This window comes from Emys orbicularis, chromosome 8, assembly GCF_028017835.1.
Source record: "Emys orbicularis isolate rEmyOrb1 chromosome 8, rEmyOrb1.hap1, whole genome shotgun sequence".
Classification (NCBI taxonomy): domain Eukaryota; kingdom Metazoa; phylum Chordata; order Testudines; family Emydidae; genus Emys; species Emys orbicularis.
The window spans coordinates 20,081,388-20,108,371 of NC_088690.1; the positions used below are offsets into that span (position 1 = coordinate 20,081,388).

Below are 26,984 nucleotides of genomic sequence, written 5' to 3' on the forward strand. Positions count from 1 at the left end.
TTCAATGCAAAATGTTTGGCAAGTTTAACTTTCTTCCTCTTAAGTGTTTTAGCCTTTTCAGATTCAGTCCCACCTGCATCTGTGCAGGTGCTTAACTGAATAGTTCCATTGACTTTAAAGTTAAGTATGAGACATGTTAATGCTTCTCCAGTGCTTGCTTCAGGTGACGCGTTCGAAGTAGAAGGAACCAGGAGTACTTGTGGCACCTTAGAGACTAACAAATTTATTTGAGCATAAGCTTTCGTGGGCTAAAACCCACTTCATCTGATGCATGCAGTGGAAAATACAGTAGGAAAATATACACACACACACACACACACACACACACCATGAAAAAATGGGTGTTGCCATGCCAACTATACGAGAGTAATCAATTAAGGTGGGCTATTATCAGCAAGAGAAAACAAACTTTTGTAGTGATAATCAGGATTGCCCATTTCCAACAGTTGACAAGAAGGTGTGAGTAACAGTAGGGGGAAAAATTAGCATGGGGAAATAGTTTTTACTTTGTGTAATGACCCATCCACTCCCAGTCTTTATTCAAGCCTGATTTAATGGTGTCCAGTTTGCAAATTAATTCCAATTCTGCAGTTTCTCGTTGGAGTCTTCAGCACAGAAGAACATTTTAATTAGAATATTGTAAACATTTGTCATTGATACTCCTTGATTAAAATGATCTAATACCTTAAAAAGAATGCATTAAGCAACTTTGAAAGTTAAAGAACACAAGCTATCAATCATCTCTTGCTAAGTAATGTTAAGGTGTAGAGAGGAAAATTACAGTAGGATTGTAGAAAAGAAACAGCCCCTTTATTGCACGTGAGATGGACCTGAAAGTCTATCAAACCTCCAGGCAGGGTTAGGAGTATTTTTTTTTTTTTTTTTTTTCCCCCTCTCAACTGCCAGTCACTGTAGCTTAGACACAGAAACTTGACACTATCTTCGTGGTGGATCAGTTTCCTTTTATTGCTTTCATCTTATACTATTTAGATCAAGTAACAATTTGGGTTTTTGATTAAGACGTTTCTCTTCACTTTAGAATGAGTGCTGCAGCCTGGAGGAAAACTATTCAGTAATGCTTCTCAGGTTGATATAGGCATGACTCTTCTAATAGGATTAAGAAATCTGTGGTACCTTAGACATATGTATCCTAACTAGATTGACTGTAAAAGCTGTAGTTTGATTATCCGGCAAAACTGTGGTACCTACTGTATTCTGTAGGATGTTGTTGTGTCTGTATATGAGCTACAGCTTACCAGAGCTTCAGGGATGGATCTCTTGGAATGGCAATAAATTTGAGATGTCACATGATGAAGTTACTTGTATCAAAGATTGGCTTTTTGGTTTTATGGACCTAAGGGTCTATTGTATTGATAGAAATTGCTTAAATGTCTAGTTCATATTTCTTCTGCAATGCAGGTGTATCCACTAATGGGCCAGGTGAGAGATCCAGTAAAGATGAAGTAAAAATTGAAGGATTGCATGTGAATGGACCTACAGGTGGTAAGAAAACACCTCACACAGATCTGGACACAAATGGATATGAAACTGAAAACCTTTCCATTGACCCTAAACTTGCTCATTCAGCTGCAAGAAATGAAAATGATTTTGAAGAAAAAAATGAAAGACCTGCAAAGAGGAGAAGAATCAACAGCAATGGAAAAGAAAGTCCAGGTTCCTCAGAGTATTTTCAAGAAGCAATATCACATGGGAAGTTTGAAGAACTAGAGACTTTGGATGATTGAATATGGGAACTGATTTTATTCCTTGGAGTAAATTCTGGGGTGCCTAAAATTTTCAGGGTTGATGGGTTACCTTACAAAAATCAAACTCCTTGAAGCAATCTGAGATTTTTCTTACACCTTTTAGTTGGCTCTGAAGTTCTGCTGTTTTTTCAGACCTGAAATGCAGAACTGGAATATTTTGTTGCACAGAACTATGGGCTATTACTGTTCTGGCAACATTTAGGTATTTTAAGGTGTTTGAAAAATGAATCCGTAAACTTGTTCATATGGTAAACACATTTCCTGCTTAATTTATTAAGGAAATTTCTATTATACACATTCTTCAAATTGTTTGTAGATACAGTTCTACTGTACAAAGTATATTTTTAAAGAGGAGAGCTGATTCAAATTTAAATTGTCACAAGTAGTTAATGTGAAATTTTAGAATTCCAAGACGCAGTGGAGAAGCAGGTGTAAATTTTCAGTCTAGATGAAGAGAAGTGGTATACAATTAAGGAACTCCTATGAATCCTGAAAGTTACGAGCACGATTATTTTTATATATAGAAGTTTTTAAAAAAATAAACCAAGTCAGGTTTGTATATGTAAAATTGTTGACATCAATGATGTCTTCCATATTCTTATCTGGGCTAAAGAAATACGTTCTGTATTTTTCCAGATTTCTTTGTAGCCTTTGAAAGATTTTTACAGTACTTATGTCTTGATTGAGCTGTCCTTTCTTAAAACAAAAGCTTGTATAATTTTCTTAACTTGTACAATTGGTAAACTTTTATGAGAAAATAGATATTCTGAGTCTGTCAGCTTCATTTTATTTTACTAAAGTCTTTTTCTTAAAAAAAAAAAAAAAAAAAAAAAAAAACCACTAAAAACAAATTTTTAAGTGTTTATGTAGTTATTACCAAGTCATGTTTTCTTCTCAGAAAACTGTAAACCATTAAAATTGTTAAAGCTTAAAATAGGATGGTTAAAGCAGTCACATAATTATGAGAATCTGACTTCTCAAATTTCTGTCTAAGGACAAATAGTGATTTTTGAGAATTTTGGAGTTAAGCATGATGCTTTTATTGCACAAACTTTCTTGCTTTTATTATACATTTTCAAATTTTATTTTTGAGGTAAGACAAAAGCTTAATTTCAGCCAAATCCTTAAATATGTTTAAACTTTGTTAGCCAAGTTCAGGCATTAGATTATTCATTGATGATTTTTAATAATCTTGTGCATTTCAGTGACCACAGAAGGGGTAGGAAATGGGTCAAGTGATTCTGGTTGCATAAGTTAGGAATTTAATGCACAGCTGGTTACTGTGGGCCTGATCTTGCATCTCTGTGAACTGTTGGGATTCATATTATTGACTACTTCAGGTGCAGAAGCAGAATCTATGTACATAGTTGGCACAGCATGTATGTAAACATATATACATGTAAGAGGGGATAGTAAGTGTTGGTATCTATTTTAAGAGATGGTGCTAGAAAGAAGAACCCTTAACAAGGGAGGGGGATGCTAAATCTGTTCTTTCTAGCTTTCCCAATAAACGTTGGAAATGTTGTTGAGGTGGGAGGTTATGTCTGTGAAGTGTAAAGTTTACAGTACCAGTGCTGCTTAGCCACAGCTACACAAAATAGTGTAAAGAAACCCAGAGGAAACATTGCCCTGATTGTCTAATTTATAAACTGTTGTCTTCTACTTCTGTGGTTTTACAAATATACTGTTACCTTTTTTTTTTTTTTTTAACTTGGTTATTTCTGCTGGTCTTCAAAAGTTTATATACGTCTTCAGGGTTTTACTTTGAAAATTATGGTCATGTGGTTTCAAACTAATTTGATTATCACATTGACTTACAAAAACACAACTTTTTTTCCCCCCCTTCCCACCAGTTTTTGCTTTTCACAAATGTTCATGAGGCAGACAGAGTTAGATACGCTGAGCCAAATTCAGACCTGGTGTAACTCCACTGACGTAATTAGTTAGGCTGGGTGTGAAATTAGCCCATTTTTCTCAGATGTTTTAGGAGATCTGTTTAACGAGTTCAGCCGACATTAGGGCATTGACATTAATCTAACTAAAACTAGATAGCAGTTTATACAGAGAGACATAATCAAGAGAGTGTTTAATGTATGGCCTGCATTAATCTTGTGGAGTGATTGTTTTAGGAGGAGGTCATTGTCAATTTTAAATTTGGTTGAACAGAAATCCAAAGTATCAAGTCTTATATCAAAGATGGTATTTAGAAACCTTCAGAATGAAGGTAGTGCAGTGCTTCTAAAAATCTTTACATCTTTAATCAGAATCCTATTTTCAATTTATTATTTGTATGCATTTTTGTTTGCAAGTGGAAATACTTGCAAAAACATTTTATAGGAGAGTTTATAAGTAAATTGTCTCAGGCTTGTGTGTAAAATATGGCACTGTGTACATTTTCAGAAATGTTGATTTGTTTTTAATCTTTTTATGGTATGCCTAAAGAGATCTGACATTCCATAATCATAGAATATGTAATGCTCAGCTATTCTTAAAGAAGTATTTAATTATAATTTGCATTGTGTTTTATACAATATTTGGTTCATGTTCTTCAAAATGCAGCCACTATAATTTGATAAATCATTGCACTACTAGTACTATTTAAAATTCTAGTAATATAGTAACTTTGATTCATTTCAGAAACATTCAGCACAGTTTGGAACCAAGGAATATTTGAACCAGCTTCCAAACTGCATTGAAAAGACAGCAGCTTATGTGTAACACTTAGTATATTTTTCAAGCACTGTCATGATGTATCCAGCTGGATCAGGTGTCCTCGTTCATGAAGTGCTTTGAGTGCAGCCTGAATCAAAAATTCAGTTCAACAGAACAAACCTTTGTTGGGCTTTATAAAGGATTTAAAGCGATATTTTGAAAAAAACTTTACAAATTAGTTTTTATACATTTTTTTCACGCATAGTAATTTTGCACTGTTAGTAATTCCCTTGTCCTTTCCCCATTCCCTGTCTGCAATTCTGGAAAAGCTTATTAAAATATTTTTTTTAATGGATTGTCTTTGTATACAATTATTGAGGTTTTTTAATTCAGAGCAGAACTTTTAATTGAGTGAATAGCTGTGCTTCTGAAGTACATGCAAGTGTATAGTCCTGTCTTACAGGGGAGTTGGTAGCGATTCCATAGTGAAGATTGTGAAATTCCCTCTACTTTCCAGTTTAATTGAGTTTAGTCTCCAAATTTTAGACTAACTACTGTGAACAACTGAATTTTCTTTGTATTTCCTAATTGTTGCAGAGGAAACAGCTGAGAAAGGTACCTTTTCAAATTTTACTTCCCCCCTCCCCCCCTCATTTTCTGCTATATAACCAGAAACTCCAAACTTCTCTCATACTCAGTTATTTCCCTAATTTGTGATTATCTAATTGGGCTACACTGTGAACCAACAAACCTGTCCAGTTACATCAGCTACTTCTCTTTCCCAATGCCTCCTACCTTCCTGACTCACTAGTTCCTTCAGAGGCCAAGGAGGGCTGTGAGGGGTGGGCTCTGAGAGAAATGTGGGAGGGCAGACAAGTTGGTGAGGCTTTGAGGGGTGAGAGATTTAGTGAGGGATGTGCAGAGGGACGGAGGAGGAACAGGTTTATGTGTAGGGGAACCTGGGGTTCGGGGCCTTGGTTCCACAGAGAGCTGCTTCAGCTTTGGTTACCATACAGCAGCACAGGGGTGAGCAGGGTCTCTGCACCAAGGCATTGGCTTACTAAGGGCTCCCCACCAAGATTCCCCTTCCTCCATGGTGGAGGCATCAAGTACAGATGCCTTAGCCCAGAGGAACTGCTTTTCCCACCTTCATCCTAGGCTATCAGCTCAACTGCAGTTCCCCTTTCACAGGCCCCTTGTTCACCTTCACTCAGTCCCCACAACATGCCTGCCAAACCTCCTAGAACCCAGCTAGCCCCCCACAGGGCTGCCTACTCTGGAAGCTGGTGGTCAGAGAGGGAGGCCTGAGGTGCAAGGAGCCCAGTGTCTGTCTCCTGCCTTGAAACACCGGGCAGCAGTGTGTCTGCACTTAGTTATCTGAACATTAAGGGTTCTCATAGTGCTGCTGACCATGGCTTTGGAGGACCAATATGGCCATGCTAGGAAAGCCCTGCCAACCACTGTTGCCTCTATGTAGAGGCATTGGGTGCCCTCCCTGATTATGGGCCCCACGTTCCCTGGGGGAAATCAGCAGGGAAGATGGTGAGTGAAGTGGGGATTGAGATGGGGAGGCCTGGAGTGTGAGCGAAGTGCTCTGCTCTGACATGGGGTCTTGGATATAAAATGGAATTTTGATCACATACTCTGCTTGTTTCACTGCAAGCTTCTTGCCTGGCCTCAGCCCATGGTTCCAGACTTCCATCCCATTTCACTAAGGAATATGGAAATTGATTCATGTTCTTTTAACTATGATCTCTACAGAGGGCTTAGAAAATAAATTAATGAGTGTAATTTGAATGGCATAAACCTGATGGCTTGTGTTAATGCTAGTGCCATTGGTGCCTATTTCCCTACATAAAAATTGCTGTAATGCTAACTAGCTGTGCTTCTGACCCATCAGCTATCAATCTCTACTGATATTTTTTCCTTAAGAGCTGGGCTGAAAAAAGAGCATTTTAAAACATAGCATCAGTTTAGTTCTTTAGAGAAACACAAGCCTCAGGTCGATCACCAGTTTTAAATGCAGTTTGTGTATTGACTAGCAGACTAGTATTTACAGCTGGGCTGTTATAGAGGTATACCATACATTGCGAAAATCTTAGGCCGTGTCGACACTACAGAGTTAAGTCAACTAAAGTTACATCCTTGATTATAAACCACTGTAATTACATTGCTTGTGCATATTCACACAACACTCCTTGTGTCAGTGGAGCATGTCCACAGTTGGTGCTCTAGCACTGACAGAGAGTAGCTATCCTACTGTGCAAATCACCACTTTCTGCTGCTAGGAGTTCTGGGAATGGATTGCAATACATTGCGGGGTGGGCTCACTGCCCCATGATGCAGTTTTCTCCGTCTCATCATTCCATGAGCTTCTGACTATATTTCGTGGCATTTTTCAACTGCCTCTGTAAACTATGTACCCGCCGTCTCTGCCTGAAAGCATGGATCCTGCACCGCTCTCCAGTCTTGTGAAGAGTGTTATAAACAGAACCTGCTGTTCCAACTGCAGCACAATCCAGGATATGAGCATCTCTATTTAGTCCTCCATAAGCTTTATCATTTGCTTCTGCCCATCTCCTTTCCTGCCTAGCCTTTCTGAGTTTTTAATTTCTCTCTCCACACTCTGTGTTTAATGTCTGCATGAGCAGACGATTGCAGCACTTCTTGAAACACGTCCTCCTTACTCCTCGTTCACTTCCTTATCTGGCGGAGGCGCTCCGCTGGTGTGCAGGAGCTGGCCTTCATCTGCAGAAGCAAAAGAAACCATACACCGTGTCAGTACAGTGAGTGCACTCAGTCTTGAATCATACAAGTTATATACACCTCACTTTCCTTGGCAAGCACATAGCACGGCCAGAGCACTAACCATGGTTAGTGTGGCCCGGAGGAAGGTGCAAGATGGGACAAAAGGTCTGGGTGGTTTCAGAACGGGATCACTACAAGTGCTTAGGGACACTATTCTGAATACTGGCACCATTTTCCACAGGTGGGGAAAGCTGTTATCACACTAAGGAGGGTAACAGGATGCAAGGGTCCATCTCCCACATACGTGTGGCTCTGTGTGCTGCTTGCCTGTGTGCTGCTTTGGTTCCTGCAGAGTAATTGCTGACTGGTGGGGCAAAGTTTCCTACAACAGGGGAAGAAACAAAGCAGCTCTCCTAAGGGACCTCCGTAGAGGAACTGCAGGAACATTTCCTAGAGCTCTCTAGGGATACTTCCCGGGAGATTCCCGGTGTGCATTAACCAACTTTTCCGCAAGGCTCCCACCAAGTAGCTACACAGCAATGAGAAGCAGATGCAAACAGTACCTAGTGTTAATTTCTATCCCTTCTCCCATGTGCCCCATGTAACAAAATAAAGGACACCTATGTTACTGTGTATCAAAGCAAAATAAGTACTTACCGCAGCTCCCCTCTCCTGCTTCAGGGGCACCAGAGCTAGAGTACTGGGATTGGCTAGACCCCTCGGGAGTTAAAAAGAAGTCCTGGCTCACCACGCTGCTGGATGACCCTGTTGCCTGTCCCACCTCCTCCTCCAACTCGATCTCCTTATCCACCACTTCATCCTCGGGATTGATTCTACTGCCTCCAGTCCTCCCGAAGTATTCACGGGACTCTTGGTGGTGGAGGTGAGGTCGCCACCGAGGATGGCGTGCGGCTCCTTGTAAAAGTGCATGTCTTCAGCGCTGCTGTGAACTCTCCATGCTGAGCAAACACGAAGTGGAATTTCAAAATTTCTCAGTGCTTTAAAGGGGGAGGAGCTCATGCCTGTGTTCCTGGCTGTAGGGTAGCAGAGTTGAAACTGCTAGCCAGAGTAGTCATGGTTGGCATTGTGGGACACCTAAAGGCCACTTAGGGTGACATAAGCAAGCGCAGCGTCTACACTGACACTGCATCGCTCTAACTTTGTTGCAAAAAGCTCTCTGTGGCTCGTTGAGGTGGTTTTATTATGTCAGCAGAGCAAGAGAGTTAAATCGGTGGAAGGAACGTTGCAGGGTCCAGTTTTGTAAGCTGACTTTCGTTGACCAAACTGTTTAGTATAGACAAGGCCTTCGATTCAACTCATAAAAACCTGTTGCTTTTCCCCAATATTTACCATAAAAATTGCACTTCAGCAGACTTGTTTAATCTTTTTCTTTAGTTTCCAACAGGTGTTTCCTCATTGCTACATCTGTCACATTTTCTGTTGCCTCCTGCGCGTCTCTACTTCTGCAATGGTGTGCTAACGCTCCCTAATGTCTTTCTTATTCAGTGTGCTGTACTCTCCAGGCTCTTAGTGTGTGTCAAAAAAAATGTCAAGTGTTTGCATTATTTTAACCCAGTTTCTTCCTTTTTACTGTTAACAGTATGTTCAGCTGGAGGTAACTATTGCATCAGCCAGGCCTGCAGGTACTTATTCTTCCACAGGCCAGACTGATTGTGGAGCTGGGTAAAGCCCTGCAGGGGCAGCTCCCATTGATTTAAAACATCATATTCAGTAAATGACCCGGGACATGAAAAGACCATACTGCATGCTGCCCTAGTATGGTCTTCACCCTTAGCCTTGTACACTGGTCTGCTAGGAGTTTCACTTTGCAGAGGGTGTCATACAAGCCACATTTAATGGGCTAGGTTAGAGTGTGAGTGAAGGGGAAGTGGCTACACTGTCCAGTGGAACAAGAACCTATACTCCTACCCTCACCCTATGCTACTTCAAAGCCCTGGCCTTCTCAACCCAAGTTTTTTTCCCTCATACCCAGACAGCCCCATGCCCATCCCTTCTTTCTCCCTCACTCACCCAGTTTCACCCTCTCGGATGGGTGCACAATTGGTAATAAAATATGGCCAAAGAGATGTCTGTAAGTGAGCAGCAGCTGACTGGGGTGGCGGGGACAGCACCTCAGGGCTAGGTTTATAGTCATGCAGTAAATGTTATTTTCTTCTAAGATGGGAGGGGTGGAGGGAAGGCAGCAAACAATCACTCAAAACGTACATAAAACTGTGAAGTGCCCCAAGACCCGACTTATGTGAAAAATCATCCACTGAAAAGGATTGTGCTCTCTTTCGCCTCCCTAGCACCGTTTGAAACTGGCAAAAGTTTAACAAGGTAGGTAAGGTAATATCGCTTATTGGACCAACTGCTGCTGATGAGAGAGACAGATGAAGAAACGCTCTGTGTAAGCGCATCTCTTGGGCTGGATGTCAATGGGGCATATGAGTTGGGGCTGAGATGTCTGGGGGACAGTGCGATATTACAGAGGGGCTCGGCAGTGTTGGAGGGGGCAGGTGTTTGTGGTGCTTGGCAGATCCTGGGGGTGGGGGTTGGGTGTATTATGGGGCGGGTGCTTGGGGGGGATGGGCAGTGTTTCAGGGGCTTGGGGGTGCGGTGTTTGTGGGGGTCATGGGATGCTGGGGGGAGTTGGGTGGTATTACAGGGGGCTGGGGGTGTTTGCAGGGCTCAGGGAACACTGGGTGTGTCGGGGGGGGCTGGGTGGTGATACGGGTGGGCGGTGGTTGCAGAGCTCGGGAGACTTGGGGGGCTAGGCTGTGGGCGGTACTATAAAGGGTGGGCAGTGTTTGCAGGGGGCTGGGTGGTGTTTCAGGGGTTTGGTGGGGCTGGGAGGAATTCGGGGTTCTGGGCTGGGTTGTTCCCGGTTCCTGCAGCAGGCGCGGTGCTGGGGCCCTTTACGGCTGCTGCAGCGCAGGTGCCACCTAATAGCTGCGGGCAGGCCCATGGTGTGGAGCTAGGTGAGGGGTTCAGAGGGATTTGGGGGTGCAGCGGAGTGCTGCGGCCTGGGAGTGAGGGGTTCAGAGGGTGAGCGTGAGAGCACAGCTGATGCAGGGGGTTGGGGCGGGGGACAGCATCAGAGTGCAAGCTCTGGGCGGTGCTTCCCTCAAGCAGCTCCCAGAAGCAGTGAAATGTTCCCACTTCCATTCCCCCGCCTCCTCTGCGCGCTGCCCCAGCTGCAGGCACCACCCTCGCAGATCCCATTGGCCACAGTTCATGGTCAACTGGAGCTGCAGAGCCAGCACTTGTGGTGGGCGCAGCATGGGGAGCCCCCTGACTGTCCCTCCACATGGAAACCAGCGGAGAGACATGCTGCTGGGGAGCCCTACAGAAGGCAGGGAGGCTGCCTTGTGCTGCTGCACCGCTGACTGGACTTTTAACGACCCGGTCAGCAATGCTGACCAGAGCCACCAGGGTCCCTTTTTGACCAGGCATCCCGATCACAAACCAGATCCCTAACACCCCTAAACCAAAGGGTTTTTTTCTCCTTTCACTGCTTGAGTTTTCTAACCCTGACCCTAGTGAATCTAATCCACTGCAAGTGTCTGAAAGTGGGTACACTGTATGGAAAAAATTGATAAAGAAAATGAGAGTTGAAGTTCTTCTCCTTCCAATTCCATTATGTCTATGGCTAGCCCAGAATAAGTTAAGGCAAAAATACAGGTACAACTAGGCTCTAGCAGCTGTTTGAAGCTAGGGTAGCTCAGTAACAAATGGCTGTTTAGTTGCCTATAGAAAATGGCACAGTGGTCAGACTACACTTTGAAGTGGGGAGATCACATGTCCTATTAAACCCCATCACAAATGCCCCTTTAGTTAACAGAGCCTATGTACTGAAAGGACAGGAAAACTCATCTATCTTTTTAAATCAAGAAGCATCACTCCGGCCTGAGGCGCCTTTGCTAGGCATTTTGGGAAGCTTACAGTTATTGCTGTCCATAAGAAAGTAAACAGAGCCTTTTACAAGCACTACATTCACTACTTATAGAGAGCATTTCACATTTTATCTGGAAATTGATGAAGTGAAATATGTGAAAAGCAGATATGTACTAGACAGAGATCACCTCACTGCAGTTATTGATTTACCAATAGCCACTGGTCCTGAGTCTGTACCCAAAAATTCCCAGCACCTGTTTTCCACATTAACAGCATGTCCCAGACACTGAATGAAGATTGAGCACCAGTATGTGGCTTCTTAGTGACTCAAGGTTTGTTTGTTTTTTTAAAGATTTAAAAATCAACATGCTTATTTATTATTCATACTAGAGTAGCACTAGGGACCCCAACCAAGAACAGGGCTTCATTATGCTAAACCCTGTTCAAACACATTTTAAGAGAGACCCTACTGCAAATATTTCACACTCTAAATCAGTAAACTGGACAAAGTGCAAGATGGGAAATAGGGGCACAACAGTGTGAAGGGACTTGTCCTGGCTCATGGAGCAGGTCAGTGAGAGGTGGGACAGAACCAAGGTCTGAGTCCCAGTGGTGCACTGATCATGTCAGATCTCCCAAGTGAAGCAAGATCAGGCATATAGGAAGGGGCTCCAAGAAAACGAGGGTGCTGGCAATTCCTTAAGTGAAGCTTTTCTCTGAAGCAATGAACCAGTGACCCTGTGGGGAGACACCGTGCTGCGATCTTTCAAATGTGATGAAAAAATAGTGATTGTAACCACTTTATCATTAGCTTTCCCACAACATTATTTTGCAAGAGTAGCAGTGTTAACTTCAGTGTCCTGGCCCCCTTCCATTGAGGTAATAACATTCTCCCCATATAATTCTCACCTGCAGTTTCAGTTGAATTAGGTCAGCTTTGCTTCTTGTCATTGTAGGTCTTGTGTGCACATTGCACTACACAGGTGTTTGAAGTAACGTGTTTTTATGTTGTCTTTGTGACTGAAAGTGTTCTATAAAAGCTATTGTATGAACTTTAGAAGACAAGCAGAGAACTTAACTAATCATTCAGTATAGCTGAGGCAAGTGACTGCTTCTGGTAAGCAGCTGTCTGGATTCAGGGATTCATCTTCTCCTCTCACCGATTATTGGGCTGTGGTAGTAAATGAACAGCTGACAGCCTTTTTAACTCCATCAGTAACTGCTGCTGTCCTCTTCTGGTAGTGAGACAGCATGAACTGGGATGGGAGGAGCAGTGGGGAAGAGTACAGCATTATAATCTAACTACATGACACTATATAATCCTACAGAAATCTCATCAATGCTGCTGATTGGGTCATTAGTGGAGATTTAAACCCAGGATCTCCCTACCAAAAAGGTATTAGCATCTACTGCTTGAGCTAGAGGATCAAGTCACAGAATATCAGGGTTGGAAGGGACCTCAGGAGGTCATCTAGTCCAACCCCCTGCTCAAAGCAGGAACAATCCCCAGACAGATTTTTGCCCCAGAGTCCTAAATGGCCTCTTCCAGGATTGAACTCACAACCCTGAGTTTAGCAGGCCAATGCTCAAACCACTGAGCTATCCCTCCCCTCATTAGTGTGTAAGGCAGTGGTTCCCAAACTGGGGTTCATGAACCCCTGGAGGTTTGCAAAATGTTACAGGGGGTTCTCAGGAAAAAAAAATTCCCTAATGGTGGACAGAGCTGTCCCTAGGGCCCCAGTCAGCATGGGGCCAGCAGCCCAGAGCCCCTGGACTTCCAAGAGCTAAGCAGATCAAATCAAGCATATCTATCACACTAAGGAGATTTAAACTTCAAGACTCCTTATAAGAAATGGAAAGGGAGGTGGATTTTTTTGCTGTTTTTAAAATTAAATAGGCAGCTAGTATTGTTTTTAAAATTATTATGAAGAACAAGTTTAAGCTTGTTGTAACGTGCGTTGTTTGCCTGGACTGCTCAAGATCTGAATGCTTGTGTAGGAGGAACTCTGAGTTGGCTTCTTAAATACCTTCATGCTGTTTCACATCTGATACTCTTTGATGAAACATAGGAGCCTTGTCTTATAACAGGCTTATTCAAAGTGATACAAGCTACGAAAGTGAGATCTTGGAAGAGTGTTGCCGTTTTCATAATGTAATCAAAATACTGTAATCATAAATAATAGTGTGTAATAAGCATGTCAAACACAAAATTTATATTTCCAAGATCACTGCTTTTATAATTTATACTCAGGCAAAGGAGAAAATCCCTGGAAATATTCATTTACAGGATGGGGTTCACGAGACTTGACATTTTAGTGAAAGGGGTTCACAAGTTGGTAAAGTTTGGGAACCACTGGTATAAGGCTTAGCTAACTCAATCTCTTCTGTGGTTCAGCCACTAGAGGGCACAGAGACCCACACTGTATTAACATGCGTGACACTCTCTCCTTCATGCTGAAGTTCAGCAACTCAACTGGCAGCCTTAAAAATACTAGATGAATTAGAGAAAAACAAATTGTCACAATCTTTCAGGAAAAAAGTATTTATTTAAAGCCAGTACAAAAAATACATAGGCACATAAAATTCCTTTTGCTGTCACCTGACTTACAGATATAAAGCCTGCAGTACATTCAAATGAAAAAGGTTACCCTTTTAACACTAAAATGGTCACTTTGTAAATAGAATCTATGTAGAAAAAATATTTATAGTAAGATTAACAGCGTAGAAAATATACTATTGTATCAATTTTGTTCACCTTCCCAGTGTATACAATACTGTCTGGACATTGGCACTAAAAGGTGCACGTTTACAAACAAAATAAGCTTTAAGAATATTTTACAGGACAATAAATCTAACCAGTAGATTTAAAAATAAAAGAATGGTAAAAGTTCTCAGTAACAACATCCTGACCCAAATGCCTCTGTACAGCAAGATGACAAACAAGTGACTTGAAAATATTCCAGTTTTTAAGCTACTGATGAGAAGTAGTAGTCTTGGCTAAAAAAAAAAATAATCCTCTAAGAGCAGCAGCACAGAATTCTCAGCCCAGGGAGAAGGGGCACTATGGTGGCTTTCAACCACCTTTGCTCCCTCCTTATACTAGAGAGGCCCCGGTGTAGTTTAGACACCCCTGGAAGCCTGTCTAAATTACAGTAATCTCTAAGGGCTGCCCCGCGGACCACAGCATCTGCTACAATCTCCATGATGCTGGCGTCTCTGCCTGACACATCCCTCCATACCCCACACCTACCATAGGCTTACCGCCTATACCAGGACTTGCGAGAGGGTCCCCAAAAAGCAGCCTTATGGCTATCTTCCTCAGTGCCTGCCCTAGAGGAATCCTCTAACAACTGGAACTGGGGATTTTAAGGCCCCTTTACATTGCTATGGCCTTATAACTCAGCATAAAAGGGCCAGAGAGGCGTTTGGATCTCTCCCATGGTCTTGTTAGATATAAAGGGTTTTAGAACAAGTAATTTCTGAGCTAGTCCATCAGCTGAACAAAGAAAGTATGAAATTGAAATATTGGAATATTTTTTCAGGTTAAAAAAAAAATCACTTCCATGATGTATACTTTAGGTTTACAATGATAGATTTCTCCCCAGTGATCTGAGCCTCTAGAAGACATGAGGCTGAAGGGGCTTGAGTAAGGTTATCAGGCATCTGAGGTGGAGGCGGGCTCACATTTTCACAAATATCAGCAAACGACTTCCAACGATGGCAGGGCTGATGAGCTATGGGGATGGACCTGGCCTGAGTGCAACCGGGCTGCTTTGGGAAACAGCGGAAAGAAGTGTTTAAACAGCAGCCTCCTGGGCCCACGAAAGACCTGAATCCCACAGAACCAAGGGCTGACCTGTCATAGGATACCAAAGAGGACCCCTGCCCACACCTGAGCATGGGCTTCCAGCAAGGGATAAAGGGGGGCACACTCCCCGAGGATGGGGGGTGGTTCTTAGAAGCATCTACATAACTCTTGGTAGCAGCATCTAGACGGTCAAAGAGATTAAGCCCTTTAAAAGGGGCGGCTGGCCAGCTTTGACTTTACTCCCTCATCTGCATTCCACCCCCAAAGCCAAATGTGTGTCTGACCCACAGTGGAAACTCCGCATGCAGGCAGCTTTACACAAAAAGGAAGCGGCTTCTATAGAACTGGGGACAGTGGAGAAAGCCTCTTAGTTCTGGAGTCACAGGAAAAGCAGAGGAGAAATCCTTCTGAGATCCACCCACAGAGCAAAATGAGCTGCAATATTCAAAGTCACTACTGCGAGCTTGTAAGCTGTACTAAGGGCCAAGTCCACCCCACGTCTTGTCTGTAGGGTGGACATATACTCCATTAGAACAATTTAGAAGTGAGACATAAGGCCTATGCATCCACCTTAGAAATAGCAAATACTTTGTCTGGTTCCTCAGGAGAAACAGGATAACATCTGGCCTTAGGGCGAGAGTCTTGGGTGCATAGGTCCACCCAATTCCATTCCTTGGACGCAAGGTCCAGGATGGCCAAGTGGAAGGGAAAGATAACCCCCTCTTCTGCGAAGAACCATGTATGCTTGAAAACAGTATCTTTGGGGGTCTCCAAACAGAGAATGCAGAGGATGAGAGTCTCCAGTCAGGGGACACTGGTATCTGCATCAGATCAACCAAGGGGCTCGGAGGCTTGATCTAAGTCCAGGAGCAGATCACGGCCAAGAGCTTGGTCCCTCTCTCCTAAGGCTGGGTTTTCAGGACTAGAAATACATTTGGGAGGGAGGTCCCCAAAGACTCTTCAGAGGAGGGATGCCTGCCAAGGGCTGGGAAGGGGAGCTGCCACTCCCACTTTAGAGGTGGGGTGCAGACTGGGCATACCATCCCTGAGTGGTGGCATTTATGTTTTATCCATTTGAACAGTTGGCCCCAGATGAAACCCCCTTGCAGGGTGGTGCTTAACCGAACAGCAATTTGCTCTGCCTTCAACTCTCCATCTGAGAAACTGCTGCTGGCTTCTTACTTCTCTCTTTCTCCCCACTCCTCAATTCTGTCCCATTTTTTCTTTAAAGTCCCCACAAAAGAGAAAAAGTGAAAAGAGATGGCAGGAGAGCTGAGGCAAGGGCTCCAGGCTTCCAAAGGAGGAAAGGCAAACTGAGGGGACGGTGCTGAAGCTTATATGTCCAGGGGCAGGATCTAGCAGTTCTTTGCATTCTTGCTTCCAGGTGGTGGCATTATGATGCTATCAGTTCCAGATTCCCGCATCAGAGGGTGCGAAGACAAGGAGACATAAGAAAAAAAAGAATTTGGCAGCATATTTTGAAGTTTATAGCAGAATGAGCTGAGTTGAAAACCCTCTTTTGACAGAGTTACTGACCTTGACCTTTAAAAACAGGCACATTTATCACATGTAAAGTTGAGACTAAAGTATTTAACTAAAGATCCAAATTTTATAAAAAGAATGGGGATCACAACAGGCTAAAATTAAAAAGAAAATTTGGTTCCCTAACCTATTATTATTATTATTATTTTGGGTGTGTTAAGATTTCCTGCAAGGCCTTTATTTTGTATATGAGCTAAAATATTCTGTAAGACACAATAAGAGACATTCAGCACAAAAAATCATCTTAAGTTTACTTTCCTCAACTAATTTCTGCTGTGCTGCCATTGCTAACCTGGAGCTGGCCTACAAGAGTAAGGGATTGTTTTCAAACTACTGGCGTAAGGGGTAGTGGTTTTGCAAAGTCTATTGACCATCAGGGTCAAAGAAGTGACTTTACAAAACTGCACCACACTTAAATGGCACTTATCAGAATAGCCCCTTTGGGTGACACTAGTACCTATGCCATCACATCATGGATCACAGTAGAGCAGGAGCTGGCTGCGTGGTTTTAGGAAGCTAGCAAAAGCAGGAACTCATCAGGTAAGTTTTTGAGTCATTTGTGTTGAATGCTCCCCCATCCTTTTCCTTCGGTATATGGGTATCATACACAATTTTTCCATTTAGCTCAATTAAAACAAGAACTAGATAAGCAGGCTACCTTTAAGGATTCTAAAATGGAGGACTAGGCTAACAATGCAAACTGCCAAAGAAACACAGTAGACACATACTGTAACACACAGTATGCTGATTAAACGTTTCTACAGAAAATGTTACAGAAATGCTCATCTCAATTACATAAAAAAATATTCTGATAAATGCAATGTTTCTTTCAACACCATGTCACTCAGTTTTCCACCAAATATCCTTCCAAATGCAATTAGATTAATTGCCTGTGAAAGTCTCTTCTTGTAAGTGAAGGGTAGGAGTAGGAATAAACTGTGGGGAAATGATAAGTGTACAATTTTAACCAAAGAAAGATTCAAAAGGAGGAAGATATTTCTGTCTATTGAATCAATTTTAATTTTTTTTTTAAAAATCAATACGGCTTGACATTTTAAAAATATTTCTCCATTAAAAACAGCTCACAATGTAAAATAAATTTTACTGCACCCAAAAATAAACTGAACAGAGCATAAAATTTGGACAGAGTTAAAACATCAGAACTGTATCAATCATATAACGGTACAAATTAAATGTACCAATTAATGAATTACCTTGACATCATCTAGAAGAGTAAAGGTATTTCTCTACAATGAGATAATAAATATTCATTCTAGATGACCTGTCAATGTGTAGCTGCACAAAATGTTATATATGGATTAACTGTTAATTTATTAAACTAAAAAGATAACATATTTCAAATTTATTCTTTTACTATTGTTTCAGAATAATGGGGCACACCTGGTACTGGGATTGGAAGGGAATCAAAAACATTAATTCATTTAAAAAAGTCTTTTAGACACAGATTTTCACTTGATTTTGAATGAGTGCTAGACCTTACCCTGCAAAAACTTATGCACGTGAGTACCTTTACTTATTAAGTTGTCCAGTGGGATTACTAATGTAAGTAAAGTTACTCATGTATGACTGCAGGATAGGTCTTATTTTATTTCAGTGCTTCCCTGCTGAGTTCTCCAATATATTATGTAAAATTGGAAGGTGGTGTACCATCACCCCACCACCTATTCTTGAATTTCACCATCCTATATCAGCTTTACAAGAAGAGGTACTAAGCTGTTGTGAGGCATGCAGAATCTGAGCAGGATGAGCACAGGCTTAAAAGTTAATGAAAAAAATTAAACATCTACTAAAATCATTGACTATTCAAGCCAATGTTTTGACCAAAAACTTAAAACCGGATGACTGACTGAAATAAGAGTGTATTGCAGAATTGATACTTCTGCTGAAAGATCGGCACTTGCATATGCAATGTTGCAGAGCCATTCCTTTCCTTAGTAAATAAAAAAATAAGTTACATTTCAGTTTCCCTCCATTTCTGTACATATTCTAGCTCTAGAGAAAAAACTCCTTTCTTTCCCTTTTTCTTGTTCCTCTGAAAGCTTAATATTGACAAGAAATCAAAATTGCCAAAAATATGTATCTTCTTTTCATGATCTATGCAGGGCCTACAGTTGGCTTATAGTTAGTGAAAGTCTATAAATGTTACCCTGCTTCAGTAGCTTCCTTCTCGAAAATAAAGTAAACTAATCTGTTAGCTTGCGTTTTCTGAGATAAGGGGTGAGATTCCATGTTGCCTCTCCATGAGGCACAGCACAGAACTTGCAGCCCAGCACAGAGGGACCTATGCTGACTTTAAATCATCTTTTTGCCCAACTGCTTCAGGGACTGGAGAGTCCTCCCTGTTCCACCACCGGGGGGCTTATCTAAGGGCAGGTCTACACTTACTTCCTGGTCCAGCCGTAAGCAATCGATCTTCTGGGATCGATTTATCGCGTCTTCTCTAGACGCGATAAATCGATCCCGGAAGTGCTCGCCGTCGACACCGGTACTCCAGCTCGGCGAGAGGAGTACACGGCATCGACGGGGGAAGCCTGCCTGCCGCGTCTGGACCCGCGGTAAGTTCGAACTAAGGTACTTCGAATTCAGCTACATTATTAACGTAGCTGAATTTGCGTACCTTAGTTCAAAGTGGGGGGTTAGTGTGGACCAGGCCTAAGCTACAATAGTTTCCCGCAGGGGTCTTCTGGGCTGCAGCACTGCCCAGAATCTCCACAAGGCTCTGTGCTACAGCAACACTTCTACCCCCAATACCAACCCACTCATTCCCACAACTGGCATGCCCCCACACCAGGGTTTGTGAGGGGTTCCTCCGAAGGCAGCCTGATGTGCCTGAACTGAGGAATTCTGCCCTGAAAGGGATGCAGGGCTTTTTGAGACCCTTGACATCACCCTGGCCCTTTTAGACAGTATGAAGGGGATGGAGCTGAGTCAATCATTCACCCTAAAAGCTAATTAAAAATATTTATTATTGCCCATTGATATGCTTAGCTGCAAGACAACCCAGATGCAAGCTAAACTGTAAATGATAGGTTCGGACACGTTTTCTTGCAAGAAAACAAAATTGTATCTAAGAATATTAATGGTACTCCTGTAAAATCAAAGTGTTTACATCATCTGTGCACGGTGCTACCACCAGATTTGATCATAATAAATTACAAAAGATGTATTCCTCATAGTCTAGATTAAATTAACCAGCTGTATATTTAATGTGCAGTCAGTTATAAATCTCTTTTTAATAAAATTTTTAAAAAGGCAGCATATTTAGATTGTGCAAATGCAGAGTACCAGCATTATTCTGTAACAGACACCCACATTGTAATATTTTTACTGTATACTGCCAGTGATCGTTGGAAAAAAAACAACAAACAAGGAGTTACTTCTTATAAGTAATCCCCTGGTCATACTGAGCTTTTTCCTTTAATATCCATCTTGATAGTAGCTTCAGACTGCTTGTTCAACTGCTCTTCTGTAAAAGTGATGTAAGAATACACCAGGCTTCCAGCAATACTACAAAACACATTTTTAGGTAAAAGAGAGAAATGATGCATATTAATGTTAGAACTCCATGTAAATTATCACATAAGTACCATTCTACAGACTCTAAGCATATTTTAATCGTGCATTCCTTCTCCAATTTACTAATTAACACTTTTAACTAGAATCCAGTACAGAGATTATTCTGAATTTTGATTCATTCCTACCATTGTACCAAAATATTCATGGATCTCATTATGCAGATGTACCAAACACTAGGCCTGGTGGTACAGGAGTTGGGGTGGGCCTATAAATAACTGGCCAGCCACAGAAATACAAATTTTTGATGATACTCTGCTGCCCCTCCCCCCCCAGTTTTATACAGGCTGCAAAAGGAACAAAGGAAGTTAAATTGGTAAAAGGAGGAGTCTGAGCAAGGTGGTGAAGTGTCAGCCATAAACTTGATTTAGCTAGCTGATTCTCCCCCTACCCCCTTGAAATCAATCCTCTCCTCTCCATACGGTTCATATTTTGTTCAATCTGATTTATAACCCATTTTCTCCAACCACTAAGTATCTAGAGACTTTAATTTGTGAAGTTACCATTCAGAAGAACATAAAGGAAAAAGGAATGTGTGTGTTCTATGCAGAGCTAAAAACAGTTTCTTTTGAGGTCATTTTATTTATTTAGGTTATCCCTTGACCCGTGTCAGACCATAAAATACTGTATGCCCAAGTACATTAAAAAGCTTAAATAATTTCATTCTCTCTTACTACCTTTAGTTACAAATTTAAAATTTATCTTTTTAAAAGGCAGAAACAGAGAATGGTCCAAATTTACAGGCATATTTTAGCAGCACAACCTCTCCACCTTAAAATAGTTTTTTTGGTTTTTTTTTAATGAAACCAGTGGCACTATTTGGAGACTTTATATAATTTGAGATGTAAATATTCAGCCAGAGCATTAAAAAAAACAAAACAAAAAAAAAACACTTAACCCCCCCCAAACAAACCAAGGATGCCTTTTAGATCAGCCAAATGTAGGTCAGGACTGTATCAACTTTCAGTTTATGTGCACTGAATACCAAACAACCCCTGATGTTCCCAGTAGTGCCTAGAACGAGCAGTGCATTCTTACTGGGTGCAGACGCATTTCTGAATGTTTTTAAAAGAGAACCAGGGAGGTATGTGTTATTTTTTTAAAAATGGCTTTTGAAGATAACCATTTAAGTTGGTAGAATTGGGGATCGGGGGGAAGGGGTTGTTTGTTTTAGGTATTTATCAGTTGAAAAGGTAAGTCTCTGGGTTTTGGTTTTTTAAATTAAGTTTAAGTTATTTTCCCTTATGCGGTCTCAACACATGAAATCTACACAGTTACATCGGGTATGCTGTAGCAGATGATGATCAATGAACCAAGTAGTCCAATTACCTATCCTCATACAGTAGTTAGGACAGGATGCTTCAGAGAAAGGCATGAGACCCCATAAATGCTACAATATGTCAAGGAGGGACAATCTATTCATTACTCCAGCTGATTATTTGCTTATGCCGTGAAGTAAAATGATCGATAACCATAATTTTCTTTAATCCTGATAGTTTAACTGCAGATTGTCGTTTCATTCATATGTCTGTCTATTTTAAGGTTTAGTACTGCTGCTCATCACTGTAGTATCTGAGCATCTTCCATGTAAAACAAATTAATAGCAGTAGCGAAGTCCCTAATGCACTTAATCGAGTCTCTGGCACGTCTCCCTTCTGGGGCAAACTGTGTGGGGTAGGGTTTTTGAATTTATTAATTTTCTTTTTAGTTAGCAGGGGTTTATTGGGTGGAAGGGGGACATCAGTGTTGTGTCATTCTTATGGTGAAAAGGCTTTAGCGAAGAGGAAGGTTTTAGAGCATTTCCTAAAGATGGTCAGATTCTGGATTCACTTGACCTCTCTAAAAGACTTGTTACAGTTGGGGTGTGGGTGTTCCTACTGTATTTTCCACTGCATGCATCTGATGAAGTAGGTTTTAGCCCACGAAAGCTTATGCCCAAATAAATGTGTTCGTCTCCAAGGTGTCACATGTACTCCTTGTTCCAGATTGGTATCCCCTCAACAGAGAACGCTCTATCCCCAGCTCTCACCTCCTAGGTCACAGGCTTTGTGATCCGCACTGTCCCAGAGGAGTGCAGCCGATTGAAATTTGGCTTTTGAAAATTTAAGACCAAAGGTTTAAATTGGCATTGGAAACTAATTAGGAGGCAGTGGAGGGTTTTGAGCATGGGCCTAATATGTTCACAGAGCAGCTGGTGCCCATGCATCATGTTCACATTCAGCTTCAGATACAGCAAATCATAGTAACCCCACCGGGAGATTACTAATGCATGGATCCTGGCAGTCAGGGCCTTGTCGGGGGGGGGGGGGGAGGGGGGAGGAGGGACAACACCTTTTTAGGTAGCTGGAGGTAAAAAGAATGTTTAGATATTGATGCTACCTGTCACCCAAGCTTCGGAGTCCAAGAGAGTCCAGAGGCTTCACAGCACTTTGATGAATGGGGTGTGTGCGCCATCAATGAAAGAAGACAACCACTCTGCTCAGAGCATTTCCCCCCTTCCAACTATCACCACTTCGGTCTTGCCAGGGTCCAGCTTGACTCAGCTGCTCTTCATCCAAGCGCTGATTTCTTGTAGGCATTCTGACATTTTAGTAGTGTTGGTGCTTTCATCCATGGAGAATGATGTATTTCAGTTTAGTTGGCAGCTAGGCCCCCAGCATCTCCCCTCTCTCCCCACAAAATGGTCTCACGTAGTTATTGGAGAGAAGTGGGGATAGTATGAATCCCTATAGGACCCCAGAGATGAGGCCCTCTGGAAAGGTTAAGCAGTGATAGAGAGGAACAACTGGAGCCACTGCAGTGCTGGGCCATCTACTCCTCCTGTGTCATGTAGCTGTACCTTGTTGTCCACTGTGTCAAATGCTGCAGAGAGATCCAGCAGTGCGAACACAGAGATCTTGACAGTGTCCATGGCCATGAGGTGGTCATATTTTAGTGCCAACAGTGCTGCCACTGCTCTGTGCCCTAGCTGTCAGGTATCCACTATGCTGGCTGATTCACATGCTGGAGCATGGTGGCTGCTGATTTCTCAATTATTTTGCCATGGAATGGGAGGCTGGAGACAGGAGTGCAATTGGAGAGATCTTCAGGGTCAAGGGATGTTTTCTTGAGGATTGGGTGAACTGTTCCTTCCCCCCCCCCCCCAAGGAGTTTGGTAGGTGACTTTTCTTCTCTGCAGGAGGATCTGACTGTATCCATTAGTAGTGTGCATAATTCTTCATTGGCTTTTACCAGCCAGAAGGGGTATGGATCTGTTTCACAAGTTCTGGCTCTAATATTTTACAGGGCTTTTTGAGCTTCAGCATGTGTGATCAGGCCAGACTCAGTCAGGGTGGTGGGGCAGATAATACAGTCTAGTCGGGGTAGAGTTCTTTGTCCATTAGCTTCTTATGTATTCTGTTGATCTCACCAAAGCCAACAGCTTCTCTCAGCAGTCAATGCTTGGGTCTGGTGTCTAAGCTATGCAATCAGATTTGACTAGCTGGTTCCCTACTTAAAACAGCTCTGTGGTGGAGAAGAAGGCAGCTTGCTTTTGCCTCCTTTATTGCAGTGGTGTAGTCCTGTAAGACCTAGTGATTAGACCAGGAGAGTGGTACGTTGGGGATGCCTCCAATATCTACATGTACACTGAAGGTAGGATCTAACATATGTCGAGCTGCACATACTTCACAGAGGACAAGGAATCTGGAGTACCATGCTTGGCAGTAGCTCTGTTAGTTCCTTCCAGAAGTTGACTGGCTTTCCATCTGGAGGACAGTACACCACTAGGAGTCCTAGATTCCTCTTGTCCTTCACCTCACAGGTCCTATGGATGCACCTGAAAGATTTAGTTTCTGGGGTGGAATGTTTCTGAATCAGAGCTAGGGTACAAACAGGACTGCTACTCCGTGTCCTCTCCTTTTTGCTGGCGCATTCTGGAGTTTGTCTGGGCTTGTGGCTGGAGGACTAGCTGTGCTAAGGCTGGGCTGGAGGCAGCACTGACCCATGTCTTTCTAGCGATGCAAACAAGGCTAAGTTCTTCATCCAAAACAAGATTATGGACAGCGCTGGTTCTGACTGATGACCTTGCATCCAGCAGAAAGGAACTTCAGTTATTTTGTTTTCTGCCCTGTTTAATGATGTTACCAATTGAGCAATTGGCTTTAGGTGCCTCGCTTCTGGATTTACCGATTCCTCTTTGAAACTTACAACATACCTTAGTAATTAGCATAGCAAATAATTTGCTTTTTAAGTTTCAAATGTATACAAATCCTTGAGACAGCTTGAGGGTGACATGGTATTACTTCACACAGCCTAAAGTTCACCCTCCTACATGTGTTTTGAATAGCAACCAGCATTTCATGTAAAAATAAGATGCCAGGAAGAAAATATGCTTTTATTTTTATAAAAGATACACCCATAATAGTCATCCTGAATACACACACACACACGCTTCTACGAAAGGTTTTATCCCTTTAAAACCCCGCATTTTCCTCTTCCTTTACCTCAAAACAAATCTGTTACCAAAAATGATGGAACATTAAGCTGGTGATACAAAAAAATCTTAACTAAAAGCTATGACAAGAGCACGATCCTGCAAGCAATTAGGCACATACTTAATTTTATGCACATAAATCCCTTGATATCAATAGGACTACTCACATCCGTAACTGTTTTCAGGATCAAGACTTAACACTTCCTACATATTAGCTTTGTAGTGGATTCCTCCCACCAGAATTCAAAAAAGTGCAGTTCTATTTTGGAAAGTGATCCTATTTGGATGGTTCAATACTTCTTTCAGTAATTAAATAGCAAGTTTCTCAATTTACAAGTTATTTTGAAGTGTTACATACATTCAAGACCAGTCTTCAGTTTTCTTACCTGATATTTAACCCAATGAAGTTTGTCCATGTGAAAATATAGTCTCCTCCAAAAAACATTCCGATATAGGTTATTAATATATTCTGGAAAGGAAAAAAAAAAGATTTACACATTTTGCTTAGAATTTTTAAACAGCTGTTTATGTATATTCCACTGGCATAAACAGGATACTGAAATGAATAGAAGAGAGTCAGAAGAGATAACTGTGTGAAAGATACTGACATTTGTATTTATAATACTGACTTGAAAGTTACCATATCAGGGCTACTGGTAATATTAAAATATTCAGGCCTTATGGTTTTTTCCCCCTTGTCTTACTGTTTTTCCTTCATATTGCGCTACTGAGCCCCAAAAATGTTTTCTCCCACCCTGCAAAACAAAGGCTGCAACATAGGGGAAAAAACGCTTCTGCTAGACAACCTTACAACAATGTACCTAGAGCACTGAATTCTTCAGAAAGCCAGTTGTTCTCTTGCTCTGCCTCTCTTCCTTATCTGCAAGTAGACAGATGCTGACATGTACAAAAATCCTTACCCTTAAAAAGTTATGTATTTCCAAAACTACACATACTGCTGGCAGCCCTAATTCTAGGCCTAACAACTTCAACAGTAGCTTTTTAGTTCCGATATGTTTTTATTGGTTTCCCATTTCCCCTCAGGCGTCACTGGTTTTGTTAAAGACTTCATTTAGATCTCCAGTCATGCCAAAGTTCAATATCCTCAGCTTTCAACCACACAACCATCCACAGGGCTTCTACAGTAGGGCTCCACAGGAGCTTAATCCCAGTGCATGAGGCAAAAGATATTCAAGAATTTACCCAGCAGAGATCCATATACAGATGCTGGCAGCTACAGATCACTATTGAAAACTCGTATCAATGAATGGAAAGGGCCCAGACAGACATGGGAGGGCTCTTGGAAAGGGATACAACATAAAAGCCTCTGTATCTTTTCTCTCTATGTATTCCTTGTCTATCCTCTGACCTCTTAACCATGTCAAGCCAAGAAACTAGAAGGGCGAGCTGGATTCTATTGTGGCTCCCAAAGCAATGGAATAGTTAATTAATTTCAGGACCAAATCCTATCTTCACTTACACCTGTGCTAACTTATTAGATACAATGGGGTTGCACAGATTTAAATGAGGACAGAATCTTGCCTGGAGAATGTCTTAGAGGTGGTGATATGCCAAAAAGAACAAGTGAAACCTAATAATGTCAATCTATTTATGTAGACTGGCTGTTTCAACCTATGGATTAGAGGACCTGAAAGGTCTTTCTATTTCCAATTTATAATTCACTGCAATCCTAAACACAGTAATTTCATAATTTCAGTTATGTCATACAGAATTATGGTTGGTTTCCAATTGCATAAACATAAACAAAGTATTAGGATTGCCTTTGTCCAGCATGAAAATAGCATATATGCAAGTGCCCCAGACCAGTTGAATTATACTTCTATCGCTGTTTGGAAATGGTACTTCTCTGGCTAAGCATACACACTATTTTGATCTTTGGCAGATTGACATTCTTGTGTTTTGGTCTGACCTTGGTGTCACTGACTACAACAGAGCTGCCTACTTTGCTTTACGCAACACCACCTTAAGCCTACTCAATGCAACAGTGAATTCCACAAACTTAGTCCCCTTATTCTGAGGAATCCAATATATTTGATAGATGAATCAAAATATTTTAAAAATAAAAAGTAAAAATAGCCTCCTTTGTTCTGTTCTTAAAGTTTATGGCAAGGGATGGCTAAAAACAAACTTTCAAAAAGCCTCAGTACCTCCCCCTGAGGCAGTTTGCCAGAGATGGCTTTGTTCATTTCTCCAAGCAAGCAGGTATGGTCATCTTGTTTGGAGATTAGAGCCTAGGGGAAAGAGGGAGGAGAGAGATGATAGTCCACAGAGGAGAGCAAGCTAAAGAAGCAGAAGTGAATTAGGGGAACACCTGTGCATGGAAGGAGAAGCAGGGAGTTCATGCGTGTGTTTGTTCAAGTCTGTGTGTTTTTCTGGGATCCCATGATCTACATATGTTATCCCAGTACAAAAAACACATGGTTCCAACCCGTATAGCACTGGCATTCAGGAGCAGATTGGTTTCGCACACTACTGGATACAG

At 41.9% G+C, this 26,984-nt stretch overlaps 2 protein-coding genes across 5 annotated transcripts in view; one reads left to right on the top strand and one right to left on the bottom strand.

Moving 5' to 3' along the window:
* Positions 1-2,570, top strand: part of MIER1 (MIER1 transcriptional regulator) — a 54,612-nt gene extending 52,042 nt beyond the window's left edge. For all 4 annotated transcript variants that reach the window (XM_065408954.1, XM_065408956.1, XM_065408955.1 and 1 more), the window contains one exon: positions 1,420-2,570. In XM_065408954.1, coding sequence (XP_065265026.1) covers positions 1,420-1,745 — 326 coding nt within the window. In that variant the 3' untranslated portion in view covers positions 1,746-2,570. The remainder of the gene's footprint in view (positions 1-1,419) is intronic.
* A 17,262-nt stretch (positions 2,571-19,832) lies between these two features.
* Positions 19,833-26,984, bottom strand: part of SLC35D1 (solute carrier family 35 member D1) — a 30,188-nt gene continuing 23,036 nt past the window's right edge. The window contains exons 11-12 of the mRNA XM_065409763.1: positions 24,868-24,950; positions 19,833-19,941 (exon numbers count right to left, since the gene is read on the bottom strand). Coding sequence (XP_065265835.1) covers positions 19,833-19,941; positions 24,868-24,950 — 192 coding nt within the window. The remainder of the gene's footprint in view (positions 19,942-24,867; positions 24,951-26,984) is intronic.